Genomic DNA, 26,976 nt, shown 5'->3' with positions numbered 1-26,976 from the left:
AAAGAAGCGAGCAACCCCATTTTGCAAACATTCTGGGGTGGCGCGTGCTGAGTGCGACCTCTCAGCTGACCTCTTTCGCAAGTGAAGACAATCGTTTTGTTTGTTTAAAAAAAATGGTTTGACCCCGATCTAATTTTTCAATATTTGCCGAATGGAACATTGCGATATGTTCAGCTCACGAACCATTTTTCGTCCACTGCGTCGCGGGCTTCGATCAAGTCGCTGCTTTACTTCTCAAACAATTTCTGCTGATGTTGCTGTTTTCTTCCGTCCACTTCCTTGACATCAGCTCTAACGATACCGACTTATGGCTTTTCAGGCAAATATAAAGAAATCGCACTATCACGCTTGAATTCCATCACGAATAACTTTTTTTCTGAAAAATTCTCACCAAAATGCTTTCGTACGCTTGTAAACAATATAATGAGCTGTCACTGAAATAATATTAACAGCTGTCGGACGAGTGGCTTAGAAATGACAGCAGTCTGAAGTTGGTTGCAGTTTTTTCATCGCACCCTTTAGATTTTTTTTTAAGATTTTTAAGAAAATTAAGATGTTCAATTGTCTTAAAAAAAATCCACAATAGCAACTCTGATGGTAGGTGAAAATATTTTTTGAAAATCCATGTTAAAAGATCGAATTGTAGTTAGAAAATATTTTTCAAATGTCCACATTTGCAGCTCAGATATTCTTAAATAAGGGCAAGAGGGAAACTCTGTCTGACAGTATTTTTCTGTATCCACTGTATATTGACAACAATGAGCTTTTCCAAGTGATGTACGCGAAAACTTTCTCTTGATATGTGCGTACATAATAAATTGCAACGCCCCTCTGTGGTATAAATACGAATGCAATGTGCAACTTTCTTATCAGTACGTTGGCACTTTTATTTAAGCGAACAACTTCAAGCCACCAAGAAAACAATCGAATTTTGAAAATATGTGTTACTCTTTAACATAAAATCTTCAATATTTGAATAAAACGAAACAAAATGCAATTACTTCTCGCGAGTTATGTTATTTGCCTCCTATTCCCAATACTTCCCACAATCGCCAGTGCCTCAAACGACAATCAACCACAAATCCTTAGCAAAAATGGTGGTTTAGCGTTACAATCAGTGCGGGATAAAAATATACATCTTCGATTGAATCAAGGCTCATCGCTGATATTCAATGATACGGATATTTTGGAAGAGATACATCAACTATATACTTATGAGGATAAATCGACAACTTTCAGTCGTAAATCGGTCAGTGATGAAGTTCATAAGCTACGAGAGGGTATTTCTAGATTAGTGCAACGATTTTCCCATTTTGAAAATAACACCCGGAACACTTTGAAAATGCGTGTTATGCGACAATTTTTACGTCGCCTGAATCGTTTGACAATGCGTCTTTCGGTGATCGAGGAGAACGTATCGCAAAATGAGTGCACAGATGGTCCCTGTAAAAATGGCGGAACATGTTATGATCTATACAAAGGATATCACTGTGAGTGCCCCGATGGTTGGCAGGTAATGAGGAGTGGTACTTTCATTTGAAATGAAATAATTGTTGAAATAAGGGGCGTTTCTGAGGCATTGCATTGTTTATTATTTTCGTAGGGTAAATCATGCGAAGAAGATGTCGATGAGTGTTATCTCTTGGCTGGCACAGATCTGGGATGTCAAAACAATGCAGTTTGCACCAACACGCCCGGTAGTTATAGGTAAGTATTTCGACCATGGCTTCATGCCCTTAAGATAAAGTCAAAAAAAAAAAAAGTCTTAAAGTCGGTCAGGGCCGACTTTACGATATCCTACACGTCTTTGCTAATTTCCACAGAGCTCCACAGAACAATTAAAAGTTTTTATGGCAGAATTCAATCATACACGCTATGATTATAATTTAATGTTCAAAAAACTAGATATGCCGAAGCATTTGTATCTTTTAAATTCGGACTTGTATTTCCCATTTGATATATATGGGAGCTATATCGAAATCCGAACCGATCCACTATGGGTAAAAAGCATGATTTTTTGGCATAAAGTCATTTTTTTTTTTGTTTAATATTTTGAAATTTAACTGATTTTCTAAATGTAGATACCCATATTAGAAAAAAAAATGTTTAATATCAATACGGGTGGCAACCCTTTTTTGCTGGCGAGCTTTTAAAGTCAGCTGTTTGAAAGTCACTTTGTTTTGGTACAACTGGCGGTAAAGATCAGCTAAGTTCAAGTGCTTCTGATTTGACAAAATTGAAAAAAAATAAAATGTGTAATTATGGAAAACGTTAGTGCAGGTATGTAAAATTAAGACGAGGTGCCCTTTTTGTCATAATTGTCTGTTGTTGTAATACTGTGAATTGTTTCATTTATGTATAGCTTTATATAAAATCTATAAATTGTAGTTGTGTTCCGTGGAGTGTAACTTGTGAATGGCAAAGCATTGCAAAAAGGTATAAATGTCAAGTTATTAACAAAAGTGTGTTAATTAATGAGTAACTAGCCTTTTTTGTTCTATTTTGTGCCAACACGTGTTTTGCAGATAAACATGTGTTGTCCATGCAGCGCTTATTGAAATTTGGAGAAGCAACAATCGCTCAGAAGATGCACTTGTGAAATATGAGTTACAGAATATCAATAATATCAGTTTAAATGAAGACCAAATGCGTTTGATATCAAAACAAGTGAAAGATTTTGTTAATTATATAAAAAAGCATTTGCCAAAGTGTATCCGTAAACTAGAGCGATTTAAAACTAAACATTCAAAATGGCTTAGCAAAAGTATAATTATTGTAATGAATGAGCAGTATGTTTCTCCAAATCATCATAGCCGATCGGCCAGATCGGCTATATAGCAGCTACATGAAATAGTGCCCCAAATCATATGAAAATTCGTAGGTCATCTTGGGGGCATAACAATGAATACAAATCAAATTTCAATTCAATAGCTTCATAAAAAAAAAGTTGGGTCAAATCGGTCAGATCGGCTATATAGCAGCTATATGAAATAGTGTCCCAAATCATATGAAAATTGGTAGGTCATCTTGGGAGAATAAAAAATTTATACCAAACAAATTTCACTTCAACAGCTTCATAAATAAAAAAGTTGGGTCAAATAGGCCAGACCGGCTATATAGCAGCTACATAAGAAATAGTGCCCCAAATCATATGAAAATTCGTAAGTCATCTTGGGGGGGCTTAAAAAATGAATACAAACCAAATTTCACTTCAATAGCTTCATAAACAAAAAAGTTGGGTCAAATCGGCCAAATCGGCTATATAGCAGCTATATGAAATAGTGCCCCAAATCATATGAAAATTGGTAGGTCATCTTCGAAGCATAAAAAATGCATACAAACCAAATTTCAATTCAATAGCTTTGAAATTAGAGTTTATGCCAAAATAAACGTAAAAAAACCCATAGTGCGATCATGGTAAAATTTGGCAAAGATATTTCTGAGCTGTATTTGATATATTTCCCTGAATATCGTTGTTACGGAGTGCATATTACGGCTGTGGGTAACATATATAACAAATCGGAAGAACAATATATATGGGAGCTATAGCTATATCTGAACCGATCTTCACCAAATTTGACATACTAGCTTCTAGACTCAATTCGGTCGTAAGTGCCAAATTTCATCCCATTTGGACAAATATTAGACATTTGGTGCACAATAAAAGGTAAATCGGACGAAATTATATATGGAAGCAATATCCAAATCTGAACCGATCTTCATAAAATTTGGCAAAGATATTTCTGAGCTGTATTTCATATATTTCCCTGAATATCGTTGTTACGGAGTGCATATTACGGCTGTGGGTAACAAATATAACAAATCGGATGAACAATATATATAAATGGGAGCTATAGCTATATCTGAACCGATTTCGATCAAATTTGGCATACTAGCTTCAAGACTCAATTCGGTCGTGGTAAGTGCCAAATTTCATCCCATTTGGTCTAATATTAGACGTTTTGTGCACAATAAAAGATAAATCGGACGAAGTTATATATGGGAGATATATCCAAATCCGAACCGATCTCGATAACATTTAAAGGTAAAGGCATTTCTGAGCTGTATTAGATATATTTTCCCAAATATTGTTGTTACAGAGTGCATATTACGGCTGCGGACGACTTAAATAAAAAATCGGATGAACAATATATATTGGAGCTATACCTATATCTGAACCGATTTCGATCAAATTTGGCGTACTTATTTTCAGGCCTAATTTGGTTGTATGTGCAAAATTCCGTACTATTCGGGCTGATATTACACGTTTGGTGCACAATAAAAGGCGAATCGGACGAACATATATATGAGAGCTATATCTAATTTTTTACCAATTATCTCCAATTTCAATAGGGTTCGTCCTTGGGCCAAACAAATGATTTGTGCAAAATTTCATCTGGATCGGGTAATAAATGCGAACTGTACTTTGTTCACAAAAATACATGGACAGACGGACGGACATGCATAAATCGACTCAGAATGTGATTCTACCCCGACCACCTTGTGGTGTAGAGTATAAAAAATGGTTATGCATTTTAAACTATCATACAACAAGAATCCAACCAGCGTTCACCTTTATTGTCTAAGAACAACTCCTTCTCAAAATTATGTTAAATTTTCGTCACAGACCTTTCCAATGGGCGCCAATGCCTTTGAATTTCAAATTAAATAAACTAATACATGAATCGATTTTCATCAAATGTGTCGGAGGCATATATACCTCTCAAACCAAATAACATTGGTATCGGGTGCACGATATCACTTCGAAAAGGATTTTTTTAACAAGTAAAATAGTATCAGTCGGTTTTGCCGACAGATGTACTATACCCTCTGCCTTGAGTTATGATTATTCAAACTGTTATGACGCATTATGGGGAAGGTTCCGAAGAAGTTGGGTAATATTGACCAATTCGTATCGGACCAAAGACTGATAAAAACAAGTAAAATAGTTGTAAGTTCGGCCGGGCCGACCTTTGAGTATTCTCCACCATTTGGTACAAATTTGGCAATTTTCAAAAAAAAAAAAAATAAAATCCATTAAAAATTCTGCTAAAATCTTAAAAATACCGAATGTAGCCGTATATTAGGGTTTATACGACGACGTGGACCTGCATAAGCAACTTTTGTCATAAGCTATTATAATATTAAAATGCTTAACTTGAAAAAAAATCTGTTTATAATGTACCTAAAATAAATAAAATACTGAATATAGGGAGGTACCATACGTGGACCTGCAAAGACAATTTTCTTGCATAGGCTGTAGTGTCCATTACGAACTTCAAATACCCAATTTGAAACAATTCCGGTAAATAACGTCGCTAAAATCGTCAAAATACCGAATATCGGGGAGTTCCGTTATATGGGGGCTATACGAAGACGTGGACCTACATGGCTGATTTTCTGTCTTAGGCTGCGGTATCCATTACGAACTTCAAATACCAAATTTGAAACAATTCCGGTAAATAATGTCGCTAAAATCGTCAAAATACAGAATCTCGGGAGGTCCGTTATATGGGGGCTATACGAAGATGTGGACCTAGATGGCCCATTTCCTGTCTTAAGCCGTAGTATCCAATACGACCTTCAAATACCAAATTTCCGGTAAATAATGTCGCTAAAATCATCAAAATACAGAATATCGGGATGTACCGTTATATGGTGACTATACGAAGACGTGGACCTACATGGCCCATTTTCAATACCAAAAGTCCTGCAGGCATAATACACATTTATGTAAAATTTTATCAACCTACTTCATTTCGTTCGGAAGCTAGAGTGATTTCCACAGACAGATAGACGGACATTGCTAAATCGACATAGAATTTTATGCCGATCAAGAATATATATACTTTGTGGGGTCTAAAATGTATATGCCGAGGTGTTACAAACGGAATGACAAACTTAATATACCCTCCATACTATGGTGGAGGGTATAAAAAGAGAATAATCGAATATCACAGAACGTTTAACAAATATATCTCTTAATATGAGCATCTGGTATAAATATTAAATGTTTATAAAAATTAAACGAACTCTCTCTCTCGCTCTCTCTTTGTTTGCCTTTGTTGGATAACAAAACGATTTAGCATAACATGAAACCAAAGAACCAAAATCAAAGGGGTGACCATGTTGTCATATTAAATTAATCTAAATAATATGAAAATAGTTTCCAACCAAATTATATTTATATATAAATATATATAAATTATATTTCATACATTCAAAATTTTAATAATTTTCCCGAAAACATAAAAAGTTCGATCTGGTCACCCTTTTGTTAATTCTCATTCAAACATGTGATTTGCAATTACAAACAGTTCAATGACTTACTTTGTTTTTTTCTTCCTCCCTCGTTGAAAGTACTTTCGCTGAGTTCGACGACGGTGGCTCATGGGCGATGTTCTGTACAAATGCAATGATAACCAATGCAGTTTTTTTATACCCTCAGCCACATGGTCTCTTTAGACCAAATCAGTTTCAGAGCATTTGGAGTCGATCTAGCGATGTACGTCCGTCCGTCTGTCTGTTTGTCTGGCTGGCTGGTGCGCACGATAACTCTTGAAGGGAGTATTCGATTTGGTCCAAATTTGGTACATCGTAATATATTTGCCAAACTTAGGTCGAGTTCGGAGATAGGCAAAATCGGTCCACTCTTTCTGCTCATTCTCCGCTATTACAGGAGGTACCAGATGGAATGGACCGATGTTGCCCATCTCCGAACTCGATCTAAGTTTGACAATAATATTACGATGTACTAAGTTTGGATCAAATCGGATACTCCCTTTCTCGAGTTATAGTGCGCACTAGCCACACAGACGGACGGACATCGCTAGATCGACTCCAAATGTCCTGAGACCTAGGGTCTAAAACCGTTCTTTCAATGAAGAACATTTTGGCCAAACACCCACCCACCCTATCCATATGGCTGAGGGTATAATGAATAAAATATGTTGGCAAGAATCTAAAATGTTAAGGTGGACTTTTCGCTGAGGAAGTAGCTGGCACTTACTGTTCTGTTATACATTTATAACATTCGCAGTTCTATACGGATCCCTTTTTGTAATTTTGATATCCTTCACCCACTGGTCAGGGTATTATGTCTTTGTGCATTTGTTTGTAACATAGGAGAAGAGAGTCAGGCCCACAAGTCCTTTTGATGATCCGCATAGAATCACATTCTGAGTCGTCCGTCCGTCCGTCTGTCCATGTATTTTTATAAACCAAATTCAGGTCGCATTGATTGGCCGATCATTTAAAATTTTGCAAAAACTGCAACAAAGTCAAATGCGATAATTTTTACATTTTTTTTTAATTTTATTAAGTGAAAGCAAAATATGTCGGAAATAGCATCAAATTTTAGAATAAGTTTAGATTTGTTTGCATTGGTCAACTTTGGAACTAATTATGGCCTTCAAATGACCAATAAAACCGTCACATGCTGCCCGAATGTTGCTCTGCGGTATTTTGGCCCATTCCCGGCGAAGTGCTTGCTTGAGGTGATCGACATTTTGGTATTTTTAAGTGCCAACCTTGCTTTCCAAAATATACCAGACACAATAGTCCAACGGATCGATATCCGGAGATTTTGGTGGCCATTGTGCGCTGGAAATGAAGCGAGGAACCCCATTTTGTAACCATTCTTAGGTGGCGCGTGCTGAGTTCGATGGTGCTGAGTCCTATTGGAATGTCCAAGGCTTTAATACACCCTCTAGAATATTTTCGCGATAATATTCGGCATTTATTCTGATGCCACGGTCGATTAATACGAGCGGAGAGCGACCGTCGGCTGTTATGGCGGCTCACACCATCACCATGGCCGGCGCTTGAGTTCTGATGGCCAACTGAAGGTGCACATTTTCAGCTGTATTTCAAATTTGGTGAAAAAATATAGCTATATATATGTTTCCCAGATTTTGGTGTCTAACTCCCTCACTCAACTCAACGATATTTGGTGCCAACTATCAGAAACAGCATAGAAATACCTCTGCTAAATTTTGTAGATATTGGATCAGATTTTGATATAGCTTCCATATATATCTTCACCCGGTTTATTTTCATAAATTCTCCATAAAATCATTTATTTGTTATCTGTAGCTCCACAATATATGCAAAGTGGTGTAGGGTATCATAAAGTCGGACCAACCCGACATTGACCTTTTTTTACCGTTTTTTAACATAAATCGGCATACTTTTAAAAGCGTTACGATCCAAATGTTGAAGAGCATTAAAAGTTGTATGAAAACCTCTCAGACTGCAGCTACTATTTCCTTATCAAAAAAAATATATATTTAATTGCAGATGCACCTGTGCCAAAGGCTTCTCTGGCACCCATTGCCGTCTTAGTAACACACAATGTCAACTGTTTCAATCCGCCGAATTGTGTGGCCATGGCACGTGTATTCCCGCCAATAATCAACATGGCTACACGTGTCTATGCGATCAGGGATGGAGTACAAATACAACCCTGGCAACAAATTCCACTGCCTCTTTGGTCTGTGATGTCGACATCGATGAATGTGAAGAGACCAAAAATCCCTGTCACAATGGATGTATAAACTTACCAGGAAGCTTTAAGTGTGGACCATGTCCAGCTGGTTATACAGGTGATGGTATGAATTGTTATGATATCGATGAATGTGACAGCAATAACGGCGGTTGCAGTTCTTCGCCGCTTGTGCGTTGTATTAACACTGAGGTATGTTTTGAGGATTTTTGGAAAAAAAGGGCTTTGGGCTTTTTAACCCACTCTTGTGTATTAGGGTTCCTATGTTTGTGGTAAGTGCCCTCCCGGCTGGATTGGTGATGGTCATACCTGTGACTTGGCACCCAGCAATTCTTGTGATGCCGAAAAGATTTGTCATCCCCAGGCAAAGTGTGAATATATTTCCAATATTGCCACCTGTACGTGTGCACACGGCATGTTTGGCCATGGTTTTGGCCCCGAAGGATGCCACACCAATCCCATGACCGATTCGTGTGAGAATCACATTTGCCAGGTATGCAAATGAAGTAGTTTGTAATGGCTCTCCCATAACATTTCCTTATGCAGAATAATGGTACATGCCATGGGTCGCAGTACGAGATGCATGTGCCCATTGGGATACTCGGGAGCCTTGTGTGAAACAAAAGACGCCTGCCACCCAAATCCCTGTGAAAATGAGGGAACCTGTAAAGCATTGGGTGATGAATCATATAAATGCTCTTGCCCCCGCGGCACTACCGGCAAACGTTGTGAGGTGTTGCGCAGTGTTTGTTCTTCGATACAACGTAAACCAAGTGGAGAGCTAAGCTATCCCGCTGATGGCGCAACTGAATATGCGCCGCTGGAAAGATGTGCCTGGATAATACGCACCCTGCCGAATCGAATATTACGCCTTAATTTCCTCACTTTCGATGTGGAACCTGATCCTGAGTGCAGCCGTGATTGGCTACAAATCCACGACGGCAATTCATTGGCCGCTCAACTAATTGGAAGATTTTGCGGAAATGAGCTACCCTTGAACGGGACGATTTTATCATCGCACAATGTCCTATTCTTTTGGTTCCGATCGGATAATGCCACTCAGAGATCGGGATTTCACATGAACTGGACATCACAGGTGTATGTGTGTGGTGTAACTTTAGAAGTTGCCATTGGAGAGACAGGTGTCATACGTTCACCCGGTTACCCTGGTAAAGTAGCCGCCCACCGAGATTGCCAATGGAAATTTACAGCACCGATGGGTTATCGTTTTCACCTCCGAATCTATGACATTGAAATGGGAAATTCGCCAAATTGCACGGGTGACTCTTTGAAGGTATGTATGAATTGGAATTATAAACAGATCTCTATTGACAAGCCTAAGGAGGTCCAGACTGAGGTTATCGTTATTGTGTTGATCCTTGATAAAATTGGGTGCTCAGAATGGCGAAAACAAAATTTACTTTTCCTATTTTTTTTTTCTGGAACAGGGCCGGGCAGAAGGTGGCAACTATGTGTTCTCCACATTTTTATAGCCTCAGCCATATGGCTAGAGAGGGTAAATATCATTTGAAACGCCAAGACGTGCCTAATGGAAATAACGATTTTAGACCCTAGGTCTCTTTGGACCAAATCCGTTTCAGGACATTGGGAGTCAATCTAACGATGTCCGTCCGTCTGTCTGGCTGGTGCGCACGATAACTCTCTAAGGGAATATCCGATTTAGTCCAGACTTGGTACATCGTAATATTATTATCAAACTTAGATCGAATTCGGAGATGGACAGTATCGGTCCACTCCTTCTGCTACATCCCCCACAAAAGGTCAAAATTTTCAAAAAAAAAAAATATATGTGGTCCAACTGTGCAAATTCTAATATTTGCATCAGTGTTAGGTCACGTGCGAAAATAGACAATATCGGTCTACTCTGTCAAGTACTAATGTAAGAGACCGATTGTTTTCAAATTTCACACATCACAATATTTTTTTAACCAAAGGTCTGGTGTTAAGGTGAAATATATCGGTGCACACCTTCTGGTACCTCCCGCACAAAGGGTCAAAGTTTTGATAACCGAAACGATTATTAAATCCGAAATATGCATCCGCTTCCTTACTATTTCACACATCCCATTATGTCTACTAACTAAAGTTCTGCTGTGAAGATAGAATTTATCGGTCCACTCCTTCTGGTACCTCTCCCACAAAGGATCAACATTTTGAAAAACCAAAAGTCATAAAATCCGAAATAAGCATCCGATTATTTTTATATTATACACATCCTATCCTATAATTTCTAAAATTAACAAACTATTTCATTCTGACTTGACACATCTGAATATTTCCATCAACATAGGATTTGTCGTAAAGATGGTAGAAATCCGACCAATGCTTCTGATGCCTCCCCCACAAAGGTTCAAAGTTTCGAATAACCAAAACGATTATTAAATCCTAAATGAGCATTTGGTTATTTTCGTATCTTGCACATTCCATAATTTCTACTAACACAAGATCTGCTGTGAAGTTGGGATATATCGATCCACTCCTTCTGGTACCATCCCCACAAAGGGTCAAAATTTTGAATATCTATGAAGCTCATAAGGCGCGAAAATAACTTCTGACTCCATTCAGATTTTGCACATCTCAATATTTCAGCTCAAGATCTGTTATAAAGGTGGTAGGGATCGGACCATTCATTCTGGTACCTCCCCGCAAAAGGTTCACTGTTTCGAAGTACCAAAACGATTATTAGATCCGTAATGAGCATCCAGTTCTCTTAATATTTCACATCGCAATATTTTTACTTACTAAAGATCGGCTGTGAATATGGAATATATCGGTATACTCCTTCTGGCACCTTCCGCACAAAGGGTCAACATTTTGAATATCCATGAAGCTCCATTCCTTCGGAACCTACTCCATAGAGGGTCATCAGTTTGAATAATCATAACAGAAGTCCCAATTTATATAAATAATCGAACAAGGGCTAGGATATACATCTGTTGGTAAAACCGACTGATATTTTCTAACTTATTGTACCCTCCACCACCACCCTCGATTTAGCGATGTCCGTCCGTCTATCCGTCAGTGGAAATCACTTTGACTTCCGAACGAATTGAAGTAGATTGATAAAATTGTATATTATGTCTGCAGGACTTTTGGTATTTAAAATGGGTCATGTAGGTCCACGCCTTCGTATAGCCCCCATATAACGGTACCTCCCGATATTCGGTATTTTGATGCTTTCAGTGACATTATTCACCGGAATTGTTTCAAATTTGGTATTTGAAATTCGTAATGGATACTTCAGCCTAAACAGAAAATTGTCTGTGCAGGTCCACGTCCTCGTATAGCCCCCATATAAGGGTACCTTCTCATATTCGGTATTTTGATGATATTAGCGACATTATTCACCGGAATTGTTTCGAATTTGGTATTTGAAATTCGTAATGGATACTTCAGCTTAAAGCAGACAATTGTCTGTGCAGGTCCACGTCCTCGTATAGCCCCCATATAAGGGTACCTCCCGATATTCGGTCTTTTGATGATATTAGCGACATTATTTACCGGAATTCTTTCAATTTTGGTATTTGAAGTTCGCAATGAATACTACAGCCTAAGACAGAAAATTGCCTGTGCAGGTCCACGTCTTCGTATAGCCTCCATATAACGGTACCTCCCGATATTCGGTATTTTGATGATTTTAGCGACATTATTCACCGGAATTGTTTCGAATTTGGTATTTCAAATTCGTAATGGATACTTCAGCTTAAAACAGAAAATTGTCTGTGCAGGTCCACGTCCTCGTATAGCCCCCATATAACGGTACCTCCCGATATTCGGTATTTTGATGATTTCAGTGACATTATTCACCGGAATGGTTTCAAATTTGGTATTTGAAGTTCGTAATGGAATCTACAGCCTAATACAGAAAATTGTCTATGCAGGTCCACGTCTTCGTACCGTATAACGGTACCTTCTGATATTCGGTATTTTGATGATTTTAGTGACATTATTCATGGATACTTTAACCTAGGACAGAATATTGTCGGTTCAGGTCCATGTTTTGGTATAGGCCCCAAATAAGGAGGTATTTTGATGACTTTAGCTACATTGTTCACCTTTTTTTCTAAGTTTCCCATTTGAATATTTTAACGGCTTATGACATATTCGGTATTTTGATGATATTAGCGACATTATTCACCGGAATTGTTTCGAATTTGGTATTTGAAATTCGTAATGGATACTTCAGCTTAAAGCAGACAATTGTCTGTGCAGGTCCACGTCCTCGTATAGCCCCCATATAAGGGTACCTCCCGATATTCGGTCTTTTGATGATATTAGCGACATTATTTACCGGAATTCTTTCAATTTTGGTATTTGAAGTTCGCAATGAATACTACAGCCTAAGACAGAAAATTGCCTGTGCAGGTCCACGTCTTCGTATAGCCTCCATATAACGGTACCTCCCGATATTCGGTATTTTGATGATTTTAGCGACATTATTCACCGGAATTGTTTCGAATTTGGTATTTCAAATTCGTAATGGATACTTCAGCTTAAAACAGAAAATTGTCTGTGCAGGTCCACGTCCTCGTATAGCCCCCATATAACGGTACCTCCCGATATTCGGTATTTTGATGATTTCAGTGACATTATTCACCGGAATGGTTTCAAATTTGGTATTTGAAGTTCGTAATGGAATCTACAGCCTAATACAGAAAATTGTCTATGCAGGTCCACGTCTTCGTACCGTATAACGGTACCTTCTGATATTCGGTATTTTGATGATTTTAGTGACATTATTCATGGATACTTTAACCTAGGACAGAATATTGTCGGTTCAGGTCCATGTTTTGGTATAGGCCCCAAATAAGGAGGTATTTTGATGACTTTAGCTACATTGTTCACCTTTTTTTCTAAGTTTCCCATTTGAATATTTTAACGGCTTATGACCAAAGTAATCTAAAGACCCTAATACAACAGCTACATTGAGTATTTCTAAGATTTTAACAGAATTTTTAACGGATTTTATTGTTTTTGAGAATTACCAAAGTTGGCCCGGCCGAACTTACAGCTTTTTTACTTGTTTTAAACTAATTTAGATACTAATTTTCCGATTTTTTTTCACATTTTCCAGATCTATGATGCCGATTTGATATCCAAGGAATATTGTCAGATCACAACGCCTCAGACTTTAAGAACATCATCGAATGAACTTAAATTGAAACTTCATACGGACGGCTATGGTTCGGATACTTCGTTTCAGCTACACTTTGAAGTTGAATCATCAATACCACATTGCGGTGGGGTGTTTACAGCAGCATCGGGCATAATTTTGGGTCCATCGGAACCATCTATATGTTTATATTCTATCAAGCAACCATTGAATATGCAGGTAAAAATAACATTTGCGGAATTAAATCTAAGCGATGAGGAAAATTGTAATCTGCATAGTATTGAGGTAAGTAAGATCTTCTCAACTTGAATACTTTATTGATATAATTTTTGGTAACAGATTTTCGATGGCAAAACGGATGAAGATTCCCGTCTTCTAATCGCATGCGGTGGCAGTGTACTCCCTCCTTCAGTTGTGAGTTCAGGAAATTCCGTTCTAATAAGATATATGAATAAATTTCCAACCAAAGGACTCGAAAGTCCTTTTAAAATAAAATACACACAAGGTAGTATTTGGAGACCTGTGAGGAGGAGGAGTCTTCATAACATTGTTTGCTTTTCTCTTCTTTTTTAAGATTGTGAATTCAGATATTTCGGACCTGATAGTGGTATTATCACCACACCAAATTATCCAAATCCATTTACCGAACACATTACCTGTACTTATCACATATATGGACCAGCTGAAACAATGGTTTTGGCAAATTTCACAGATATTTCTTTGCCTCCGACCGGAGGACTTGATAATGCTGCAAATGATGCTGTTGCTATGCAAAATGATACTCTTACATATTTTGAGGTTTGACATTTGAATGTTATGGTAAAATAATACTCACTCTCATTTTTTTTGAATTCCCTAGGTCCATCTTTCGGACACAAATCGGCAATGTTTCTATAAAGCTGCCTCTCCCATGGAGTTATACTCGGAGCTGAACAAAATGACCATTGTATTCCATGCGACCAGCAATGCGGCCAGGGCTCGAGGTCTTCGCATTGAATATTCCTTTGAGGAAACGGAGTGTGGCGGAGTCTATACGGAACCAAGTGGAATCTTTATGAAGGGACTTCACGATGGCATTTGTAAATATATTTTCGAGGCTAGCGAAGACAAACATATTCACTTGTCCTTCACACACTATACCCTGATGGACACAAAACTTTCAACAGAAATATATGGTCGGATGCCAGGTGAAAAGAATGTCCTGCTGAAAAAGTACGTATCGCGATGGACGAAACTCGAAACTAGAAATGATTTTGATTTAATTCCATTTTTAGCATTTCCTCGTCAAACCAATCTGTCAATGAGACATTCCATTTCAATGTGATTACAGTTATACCGGACCTTTCAGTTTTTTTGTTCGGTGGCACTTACGAATTTGTCAACAACACGGAGGGTAAGTAAGTGGCGACGAGTTGACATCTATGTATGGGAATCTCTTGGAGGTATTCTTTATAGAGAGATAGTCTATTACCACTACTAATATATATAGTGACCACGGCTGCGTTATATAGACATCGATAATGTGAGAATTCTTGATAGGGAGAGGAGAGAGAATAAGCCTTATACTCTTGAGAGCCTCCGCAGGTTTCTTCTGCAATATATATATATATATATATATATATATATATATATATATATATATATATATATATATATATATTGTCATTCCGTTTGTAACACCTCGAAATATACTTTTTAGACCCCACAAAGTTAATAGCGCCCATACATCGGGACCTCCCTATTTTCGGTATTTGGTGGTTTAAGCGACATTATTCACCGGAATTTTTTCAAATTTGGTATTTGAAGTTTGTAAAGGATACTTCAGCCTAAGACAGAAAATTGTGTGTGCAGGTTCACGTCTTCGTATAGCCCCCATATAACAGTACCTCCCGATTTTCGGTATTTTGGTGATTTAAGCGACATTATTAACCGGAAATGTTTCAAATTTAGTGTTTGAAGTTCGAAATGGATTCTACAGCCTATGACAGAAAATTGTCTGTGCAGGTCCACTTCTTCATATAGCCCCCCAGGTAATGGTACCATCCTATATTCGGTATTTTGATGATTTTAGTTACATCATTCACCGATTTTTATAGACCCTAATAAGGCGGCTACATTCGGTATTTTTAAGATTTTAACAGAATTTTAAGGGATTTTTTTTTGAAAATTCCTAATTTTTTTCAAATGATGAAGGGTATTCAAAGTTCGGCCGGCCAAACTTAAAACTTTTTTTCTTGTTTTTTATACCCTCCGTCATATGACTCATCGAAATAATGGGTTTAGACCCTAGGTCTCTTTTGACCAAATCTGTTTCAGGTCATTTGGAGTTGATTTAGCGATGTCCGTCCGTCTGTCTGTCTGGCTGGTGTCCACGATAACTCTTTAAGGTAGTATCAGATTTAGTCCAAACCTATCAGTCCCCTCCTTCTGGTACCTCCCCCACAAAATGTCAATATTTTCAAAGAAAATAATTTTCTGCACAGAAAGAGGAGAGATAATCGGATTTTGCTCGAACATTGCATACCCTAATATTTGCATCAGTGCCAGGTCAGGTGCGAAAATGGACAATATCGGTCCACCCCATCAAGTACCTCCCCCATGAAGGGTCAACATTTTGATTAATAATAACTCTTATAAAATCTGATGTCTTCAAATTTCGCACATCTCAATATTTTTAATAACCCAAGGTGTGGTCTGAATATGGGACAAAACGGTCCACTCCTTCTAGTACCTCCCCCATAAATGGTCAAAATTTTGAATAATTATAACTCTTATAAAATGTGATATAAGAGTCCGATTGCCATCAAATTACACACAGCACAATATGTTTTTAACGCAAGGTCTAGTCTGAAGAGTGGCCCGATTACTCCTTGTGGTACCTTCCCCACTAGGGGTAAAAATGTTTAATATTCATGAAGCTCATAAAAAGTGAAATTAACATCCGATTCCACTCAGACTTGGCACATCTCTATATTTTCATCAAAACAAATTTTTTTATAGAGTTGGTAGAGATCGGGCCATTCCTACTGATACCTCCCCCATAAAGGGTCAAGGTCTTGAATAATCAAAACGTCTATAAAATCCAAAATAAGCATCCGGTTCTCTTCAAATTACACACATCACAATATTTTTATTAAATCAAGGTGTGGTGTGAAGATGCGATACATTTGTTCACTCCTTCTAGTACCTCCCCCACAAGGGGTAAAATTTTTGAGTGTGCATGGAGCTCATCAATCAAAAGTAGTCTTCTCGTCCTACCTTTCTTCTCATTATCCTACCTTGGTTCTCAATATCTTTTCTTTTTTCCCATTAATTATAGCATGCGGCGGTAACTATGTGGCCTTATATGGCGTCATTAAATCTCCCAACTGGCCACGTTTGTATTCGGCCAAATTGGATTGTGTTTGGACTATTTCGGCACCAATGGGCTATAAAATTGAGTTGCGGGTGCAAAACTTTACGCTGGAACCGGAATGTACAGGAGACATACTGGAGATTAGGTAAACACGCAAATAAAAACTCTCGCATTTGCTCACCCTCATATGTTTTGCTGCCTTCCTCTAAAATCGTACATTTTAATTTTTCTCTACAGGAATGGCAAATTTCCCGACTCACCTCTAATCGGCCGTTATTGCGGTCAAGAAATTCCCTCTAGAATACCCTCATTTGGTAATAGCTTGTATTTACGCTTCACCACAGACAGTACGGTAGAGGCTCCGGGATTCCACATAATATGGGAACAAATGGAGACGGGTTGTGGCGGTAAGCTGACATCCCATAAGGGTTCCATACACTCCCCAATGGTTGCAACATTTGAGGAAATCGGTGTAAAATGTGATTGGATGATTCATGTGGCGGAGGGTTCTTGGATTCAGCTCAAACTAACATACTTGACAAATCCGGCGGATTTTTGCCGTCGTAATAATTTACATATTTATCAGGGGTCAACAACTTCAAAACCCTTTAATAATCAGCCCTGTTTAAAGCCCATGGAGAAGAATGAAGACTGGTTCCTTTCAAGCGATAATCAAATGCTTGTCGTTTATACACCCTTCAATGTCGGAGAAGATTACACGGACTTCGTTATCGATTATCAAACATATTGTAAAACGGTTCTGGATCATGTACAGGGTATCATTGAATCGCCCAACTTTCCGGAACCTTATCCAGAGCTATTGGATTGCCGTTGGGACATTATGGCCGGCATGAATAATCACATCAAATTGGCATTTTCTCACTTCAGTTTGGAAACCTCCGACATGGAATGTGAAAATGACTATGTCGAAGTGTGGGATATGAAGGATGAGGACATCTTGAAAAAATACCATCTCTGTAGTAGGCCGAATGATGTAATCACCTCGGAAGGAAATCAATTGAGAGTGCGACTCGTCACGGACTATTCGAACAATAAAAATGGATTTCGGGCCGAGTACACACGAGTTGGCTGTGGTGAAGTCTTGACCAACGAATTTGGAACAATTGCATCACCAAATTATCCCTTCAGTGGTGGCCTGGAATGTGAGTGGTATATAGAGGTACCGGCTGGCAAGCAGATAGTTTTCACTGTCACTGAATGCCAGGGGGATTATGAGCACGTCAACTGCTCATTGGACAGTATAACTGTAAAAGAATCCAAGACCTCGCCATACACCCTTATGCATTACTGCATCAGCCAACAACCCATAACAAATATCTACTCGCCAATGAATCGTCTGTATGTCCAATTTCAATCGGGTCCTTCCAGAGGTCGTAAATTCTTCAAAGCCATGTATCACACACGAGATGCAACCTGTGGTGGAGTGCTCAGAGTTACCTCTGGCTGGTTATATTCGCCCAGCTACCCGCGTAACACAACCGAGGAGCTCAGCTGCAAATGGGACATCAGTGTAGCCGATGCGAATGTCATTTATCTGACGATAAAAGAATTGGAATTTAATCAGTCGGAAAATTGTGAAGAGAATTATTTGAAAATCACAGAGATATCCTCCGAACGTACTGCGAACAATGCTAGCAAAATATGTTCTCTGGACAGAGGACTTTTTATGTTAAATAGCAGTCGGGTAACTATCGAGTACAAGAATCAAAAATCTCTATATGGAAGCCGATTTATGTTACTCTACCGAAGCATGTGCGGTGGGAAGTTAGAAATGGATTCTGGTTTAATTGTGGCCGCATCGAATGAAGATTGTTTTTGGACTCTGTCTGTGGCGAAGGGTAGGTTATTGCCGTGCTAGAATTAAGAAGGTAACCTTGTGTAATCATCTCACTGTAAAAAAAAGTATATTCATAAATCTTCATTATATACACCAAACCAGAGATGGGAATCTGTTTTGCAAGAGGATATGAGGAAAGAGGATACCTTCTTTATTATAGCACGAATATTGCTTTGGCGAGTATTATCATTGGTTTTAGTTTTATATTTTTTTCAGGAAATTCAATTTCCTTAAACATTTTGGAGTTGGATTGTTTTTGTTCGAAAACCGAGAATGGAACAAAAAGTTGTGGAACCCGCGGTCTGGGGGTAAGTAGCTAATTAAGTTTTTTGATGTTTTACAAAATCCTGGAAAGCTTTTGAGAAATCGATATGAAAATGTCAAATGTGGGTGTTTACTGGAAACAGCTGGATTGTTATGCTGGTGTAGGGTGGAGGGAAAACCACGAAAATCTTATGGGGCGATCCCGATGAGATAAAAACGAAGAACCTTTTATTACTAGGTAAAAAGAGATCAGTGAGGTAATAGGCATCCTTACGGGGCACCTGGACCTACAAGCTCATATGTACACGATAGGATGTGCAGAAAACAGCATATGCAGGGCATATGGGGAAGATGACGAAACATTGGAACATTTTCTCTGCCAATGCCCAGCGTTTGCAAATATCAGATCCCAATTCTTAAGGAACGACCCCATACCAGACCTTAATCAGACCATGGTAAATGAAATAAGACAGTTAAGAAGCTTCATAAAGGTGACTGAATTTCAAACATAATAGACTGTAAACTGCCCGCCTTCTTCAAAAACCCTTAGTCTAGAGCACACAACAGGCCCATACTGGCTTGCTTCGGCCCTTTTTTCAACCTAACCTAACCTATGCTGCTGTTCGTGGACAGAAAAATATTTCTCGGAATTAGAAATATTTTCCTCTCGGTATTGATTGAAACAAGTTAAAAAGTATCAGTCGGTTTTACCGACAGATGTACAGGGTGAAACAAAAAAAACTGCAACACAGTCAAACGCCATCATTTTTACATTTTTTTAAATGTCGGAAATAGCATCAAATTTTAGAATAAGTTTAGATTTGTTTGAATTGGTCACCTTTGTCATGAATTATGGCCTTCAAATGGCCAACGAATGTTGTTCTGCGATATTTTGGCCCATTCCCGGTGAAGAGCTTGCTTGAGGTGATCGACACTATTTTTTAGTGCCAATCTTGCTTTCCAAAATACTCCAGACACAATAGTCCAACGGATAGGTATCCGAAGATTTTGGTGGCCATTGTGCGTTGGAAATAAAACGAGGAACCTCATTTTGCAAACATTCTTGAGTGGCGCGTATGAGTGCGATGGTGCTGAGTCCGGTTGGAATGTCCAAGATCTGCGCCCAAAATGTTTGCATGCTCAAGGCTTTAATACACCCTCCAGAATATTTTCGCGATAATATTCGGCATTTATTCTGATGCCACGGACGATTAATACAAGCGAAGAGCGACCATCGGCTGTTATGGCGGCCCACACCATTACCATGGTTCGCGCTTGAGTTTTGGTGGCCAACCGAAGGTGCACATTTTCAGCTGACCTCATTGGCAAGTAAGCACTATCATTTTGTTTGTTTACAAACTGCTGGACAACGAATGTTTTCTCATCGGATACGGAGAAAATCAAATTCGGCAGTTCACCACTTTCGGCCAAGCGAAGCAATTCTTTAGCTCTTTTGAGTCTATTTTCTTTCAGTTGCGGTGTAAGTTCTTGCACTTTTTGGAATTTCAATGGCTTTACCCCGAGAGCTCAGTTTTCAATATTTGCCGAATGGAATATTGCGATATGTTTAGCTCACGAGCCATTTTTCGGCCACTGCGACGCGGGTTTCGATCAAGTCGCTTCTTTAATTTTCTAACCATTTCTGCTGATGTTGCTGTTTTCTTCCGTCCACTTCCTTGACGTCGGACTACGCTACCAGTATCACGGTAACGAGTGTGGTACGAGACACAAAAGATTTATTCACATTTAAATGCTGGAGTGCCCTCACGATAGCCACTTGTGGTTTTCCAGCCAAATATAAAGAAATCGCTTGAATTCCATCACGAATAACTTTTCTTCTGGAAAATTCTCACCAAAATGCTTTTGTACTCTTGTAAACAATATAATGAGCTGTCACTGCTGTCGGAATAGTGGCTTAGAAATGACAGCAGTCTGATGTTTTTTGCTGTTTTTTCATCTCACCGTTTACATCTGAAGGCAAAACCGAGAGAAAAAATGAGGACTTGAGATAATTTAGTAAGTTGGTATAGGTGAGGTAAGTAAAGGTTCAAATCGGTGACATCGGCTGGTAAACGGATGTCATGGTGAGAAAAAAAAATTCCAAATATCGATATTTCCCCCTCCATTCAGACACCGGTATACACACACCTAATATATGCAATTAAAATACATTTTTCCCAATTTTTTTCTTTTAGCTCAGCACAAACAATGAGAATCCGCAAACTTATACGGATCTAACATGTGAAAAATTTCAATCACATATGATTTTCGAAAGCACCCAACTGTATATCTACACGAATGGTATAAATTTTCGTGCAACCTATTCGACAACACAACATTCATGCGGCGGCACAATAACAGGGGCACGTGGTATCCTGACATCGCCCAACTATCCCTTGCCCTATGCGGGAAATATTGAATGTATTTGGACGATAACAGCCAAATTGGGCAATACTATACAAATCGAATTCGATGATTTAGATATGGCCGCGAGTGAACATTGCAATGAGGACTTTTTGGAGATACGTTCATGGTTGGGCTCAAAGGCCTTGGCCATATATTGTGGTAACGCTGTGCCGGAAGAAATTCTAAAATCAAAAGATTCCATGTGGCTCAAATTTCGTAGCTCCGAGGGAAGCAGTGGCAAAGGTTTTAAATTGAAATGGAGTTATGGTAAGGGTAAAAGGGGGGGGGGGGGGGGGGGGGGAGGGAATCGCATTTTTTGGGAAATACTATTTCTCTCTCTCTCTCTCTCTCTCTCTCTTTGTTTCAGCTCATCTTACCGAATATGTGAATGAAACAAGGGGTCTCATAGAATCACCTCCCACATCATTGCTGCGTAATGAGGATGAGACTTTTGCATGGCGCATCTTGGTTCCAAGGCAGCAGTTTGTGGCATTGTATTTTAAAACCTATCTCGATGGCTTGAAGGTAAGGCAAACCTAGGTAAAAAACAGAGAATTTCCGGACCGAAACCTCCAGCATTTGGAAGGAATTTGAAAGATTAAAAAAATGCGGCCGAAAAATAAGACGCAAATGAAAACCGTTATATGGCCGTGGATAAGTAATTTTTATAAGGCAAAAATTCTGCACACATGTGTATCTTACCAGTAGGCAGGTTAAGTTCGAAAATGGGCCATGTCGGTCCACGTTTTAGTATGATGGGGGCAATACTGTATCTCCTAATAATATTGATGATTTTAGTGACATTACAGACCGGAATTTTTCAAATCTCGAATTTGAAATTCGGAATCTAAACTGCAGCCTACGGCAGAAAATTACTTAGGCATGTCCACGTCTTCGTATAGGCGCCACAAAACGGTATCTCCCTTTATTCGTTATTTTGGTCATATAGGTGACATTATTCACCGAAATTATTTAAGATTTCGTATTTGAAGTTCGGAATCGATACTACAGCCTGATGAAAAAGAGAGTTGAGCAAGAGAACTAAACTCTGTAACGTTGTTTTCTGGTCGGCTGAGGTAAACTCGGGGTCTCCATATGAAATAAGAAGGGTTGTTTTCTCCCTGTTCTGGCGGTGAAAATCAGATGCTTTATGTTTGGGGAGGTCCAGGAGGATCGAAGTTGTGTGAATTCCTTATGACTTTTAATTTACGACATATTTTATTATACCCTCAGCCATATGGCTAGAGAGATACGGCAAAACGTGCCTCAGCGAAATAACGGTTTTAACTAACAGGGCTTGGCAGATATCTATGATGTTCACAACAGATTTTGCGTTAGTAAAAACGTTTGGATGTGTAAAATTTGAAGAGAACCGGATAATTATTTCAGATTTTATGATTGTTTTGGTTATTCAAAATTTTGACTCTCTGTGGGGTAGGTACCAGAAGGAATAGTCCAATCTCTACCATATTTATAACAGATCTTGTGTTGATGAAAATATTGAGGTGTACCAAGTCTGAATGGAATCGGATGTTAACTTCGTGTTTTATTAGCTTCATGAATATTCAAAATTTTTCCCTTTGCGGGGGAGGTACCAGAAGGAGTGGAGCGATAAATTACATAATGGGATTTACAAAATTTGAAGAGAGCCGGATACTGATTTCAGATTTTATGATCGTTTTGGTTATTCAAAATCTTGACCCCTTGTGGGGGAGGTACCAGACGGAATGGTCCGTTATTTACCATCTTTGTAACAGATCTTGTGTTGATGGAAATATTGATATGTACCTGCCAAGACTGAATGGAATCGGGAGTTCATTTCTTGTTTTATGAGCTTCATGGATATTCAAAATATTGACCCTTTGTGGGGGAGGTACCAGAAAGAGTGGACCGATATTGCCCATTTTCGCATCTGACCTAGCACTGATACAAATATTATGATTTGCAAAGTTGGAGAAAAATCGGATTATCCTCTCTCTTTGTGTGCAGTGAATTATTTTCTTTGGAAATGTTTACATTTTCTGGGGGAGGTACCAGAAGGAGTGGAAAGATATTGCCTATCTCCGAACGGCAGACAGACGGACATAACTAGATTGACTCCAAACGTCCTGTAACGGATTTGGTCCTAAAACCCTTATTTCGATGAGGCACCTTTTGGCCTTATCAAATGATATATACCCTCTGTAGTCATATGGCTGGCTTTCCGTCAAAATTTACATTCATCCACAAAACAATCAACGACTGCATATTTTTGTCATTTTTTACCAAAAATCGTGTCTCATTCTTAGTTACGACCTTTTAATGGTCGCCTCCAAAAGAAGCAAGAAATTTACTTTTTCATTCTCTTTCTCTCCTTACCTTTCAGCTCTACGATGGCTATGACTCTACAGCTCTGCCCATCGAAATTTCCGATGCCCCCTGGCGTTTTGTATCCAGCTCGAATGTCCTGTACTTCGAAACTGACATTGAAAACCCCAATTATTTTCAAATATCATGGAACACCACAAATGTGACAGTTGTCGACTCGAATGTTACCACATCCAAGTGTCACGTGGATAGATTGATAAAACCTCATGCCAGCGTTATGATCTATTCACCAAATTATCCTTCAAAATATGATAATAATCTGGCCTGTGATTGGATTTTTAAGCCGTTTCTGAGTACCCAGCATGTGGTCTGTGAGGTGTATGAGGTTAAGTTGGAAAATGTTAGTGCCTGTACATCGGATTACTTAAAAATATCTACGTCCAGTGATCTGGTGCAGTGGCATGAAGAAGCCAAACTTTGCGATAGTCCCGACAAGACATATACACCGTATCGCATCTATAATGGTACACCTAATCTGAAATTGGATTTTGTTACAGACGTATCGATTAAGGGTAAGGGATTCGCTGCTCGGATTATTACAAAATGTGGTTCAAATTTAACCCAATCGGTGGGTTTCATAGAGGGAGAGAAACTTCTCTATGAAACCGATTGCCATTGGCGCATTCGAGTTCGACCGGGAAAACGTGTACTCCTACAGTTTGACTTTGCTCCAGCCATAGTGAAAAATCCGCCAGAATGTCTTGATTATGTCTTGATTTATGATGGCATTGATAGGCATGCACCACTCTTGCCACCCGGCAAACTATGCAACCCACAAAATGTTAGCCAAATCCAAATGAATTCCAGCAGCAATTATCTGGCCATCCAATACAAGTTAGCCCTGCCCAGACCAATCATGTCGAGGCGCTGGAATCTCACCTATCGCGAATACTCGACATGCAATGAAGAATATCGCTTGATACCTGAGGCGGACATCATCAATATTACCTCACCGAATTATCCCAATGTACCACCGCCCCGCACGGAGTGTGAGTGGAGAGTAATGGCACCGCGTGGAGAACTAATCGATATCAAGTTCTCCAATGATTTCCACATGAATACCAAATACTGTGACCTGGAGTATGTTGAGCTATTCGATGGTGCCACTGCCTTGGCCAAGAGTTTGGGAAAATATTGCCGCACCCCACCTCCAATGAAAACCACACAGAATCTATTATATATCCACTATCTGACCGATGTCAGTGAACCCAGGGCCGGCTTCAAGGTACAGCTATCGATTGGCAAATGTGGTGGAACCTTCACAGCCTCGAGTGAAATAATTACCTCTCCCGGCTATCCCCAACCCGGCGCCTATCCCGCACACAGTGAATGCGACTACGTCATCAGTCAACCAGCGGACACTAGAATACGTCTAATCCTACTGAACATAAATTTACCGTTTAATCACAATTTTCCCAAAAGCAAAGATTATTTGGAGATTATACCCATAATTCCAGCCGAGGTCAATGAAACTATACCATCGGTATTTGTGTTCGGCAATGCCACAAGGGGAACCCAAATCGATTTGAATGTCAACAGGGCCATCATCCGTTTCCATACATCTGCCAGAGCCACTCTATATCATGGTTTCCAAATAAAATATAATCGCTTTAGCGGCCAATGTCATCAGGAAATGGAGGGTGTATCAGGTCCAATAACATTGAATTTCCCCCGGAGATCATTCTATTCCAGTTACTGTCGTTGGAAAATAACCGTACCGAAGGGCTTGAGAGTGCGTTTGGAGTTCCTAAATATGGGAGATTTTGAAGTGCAAAATGAAAGCAGGTGAGTAAAATGTTATGAAGAAATACGACTTCTTCTGAAATGCATAAAAACCTCAATATTTTTCGAAAGTGAAAAAAATCGGTAATAGAAAAAAATTCCAAAATTTTATCGAAATTCGAAAGCTTTATTTGTCTTTTCCTTCTTCCATTTGCAAATGTCTGCAATAGCTGGCCCCGCTATTTTTTTTATAAAAAACATTTTTTCGTATCCGTCAACATTCCTGGAAGGAAAATTAGAAATATGAAGAATGGGAAAATATTGTTATTAAAAATTATAACAGAAATTTGCTAAGTGATATCACTCAGGTAGCTCCTCCATCTTTTCATTCGGTCTCTTTTGAAGATCCCACGGCTCTTTGTCTGACGTCTTCAATTTCCAAGCTGAACAGTCTCGATATCTGTCGTATTCTTCCTGTAACCAATGGTGTAATATTTCTCTGGCAGTGCCATCTTACAGCCCTTGGACTGCTTGCTCTTCCAGCGTTGCAAGCGCTCATAATTTCCTGTCACCCCAGCCTGCCTTTTTTCCAGCTACATGACTTCCACTAGGCATTTTCTTTTTCTTGTGATAACTTGTGCTTCCCTGAACATATTATTACTCCAGTTTGGTAGATGACCATCTTTATTCGCCTTCATCTCTTTGACATACGACTCATCCTTGACTCCTGTCCTTTTCTGTTTCGACATGACATTTTGCTTCTTTTGGCACTAGGATTCTTCAGTGGTTGATATTTGTCCATTCAAGTCTCTAGGATTTGATTCTTTTTCTTCCCCAAATACTTCAACTTCAGTAATGGATTCCTCTACTCCAAGTCTGTTTGCTTTGAGTATCTCTACGGGCCCTTGCGAAGAAGTCATCCTTTCCGAAAGCAGTTTTACTTGAGATTTGCTTGAACTCCTACTGCATGCAATATTACCTTAGAAGCCTCCAAATCGGATTGATTTGCTGAACTTGATCTTGTAGAACATCATCCTACAATTTTAAGTCCCGTTAAACCTTCACGTTCAATAACTGCATCCTTTCTCTAAGACCAACATTGACATCCACAGCAGCCTTCAGGCTATATTCAAGTTTAATGTTAAACTTATCGTATTTTCTCTCAGCTGCCCTACTGGCCTTCTCTGAAGAATTCAGCATCTCCGAAAGCAATATTACTTCCTCCTACAAAGACTTTAGGTTGAGATTTGTGGGAACACTTACTGCATGCTCTATTTCCTCAGCAGACACCAATTCGGAGTTTCTGAATTTGATCTTGTAGGACATGGCATTTATATTCATTCACATCATCCTTCGATTTTAAGTTA

The 26,976-nt window shown here is 39.0% G+C and overlaps 1 protein-coding gene across 1 annotated transcript in view; it reads left to right on the top strand.

Annotated features, from left to right (window-relative positions):
- Nucleotides 1–984: 984 nt before the first annotated feature.
- Nucleotides 985–26,976, top strand: part of LOC101890105 (cubilin homolog) — a 35,630-nt gene continuing 9,638 nt past the window's right edge. The window contains 17 exon segments of the mRNA XM_059119828.1: nt 985–1,513; nt 1,604–1,707; nt 8,299–8,695; nt 8,760–8,996; nt 9,050–9,063; nt 9,065–9,797; nt 13,599–13,922; nt 13,977–14,142; nt 14,212–14,435; nt 14,497–14,849; nt 14,912–15,030; nt 16,957–17,137; nt 17,230–18,851; nt 19,067–19,158; nt 21,310–21,787; nt 21,888–22,045; nt 23,886–25,672. Coding sequence (XP_058975811.1) covers nt 992–1,513; nt 1,604–1,707; nt 8,299–8,695; nt 8,760–8,996; nt 9,050–9,063; nt 9,065–9,797; nt 13,599–13,922; nt 13,977–14,142; nt 14,212–14,435; nt 14,497–14,849; nt 14,912–15,030; nt 16,957–17,137; nt 17,230–18,851; nt 19,067–19,158; nt 21,310–21,787; nt 21,888–22,045; nt 23,886–25,672 — 7,511 coding nt within the window. The 5' untranslated portion in view covers nt 985–991.

Source organism: Musca domestica, unplaced genomic scaffold, assembly GCF_030504385.1.
Source record: "Musca domestica strain aabys unplaced genomic scaffold, Musca_domestica.polishedcontigs.V.1.1 15, whole genome shotgun sequence".
Classification (NCBI taxonomy): domain Eukaryota; kingdom Metazoa; phylum Arthropoda; class Insecta; order Diptera; family Muscidae; genus Musca; species Musca domestica.
The sequence above is the reverse complement of the archived record's forward strand: the minus strand, read 5'-3'. Positions and strand labels throughout refer to the sequence as shown.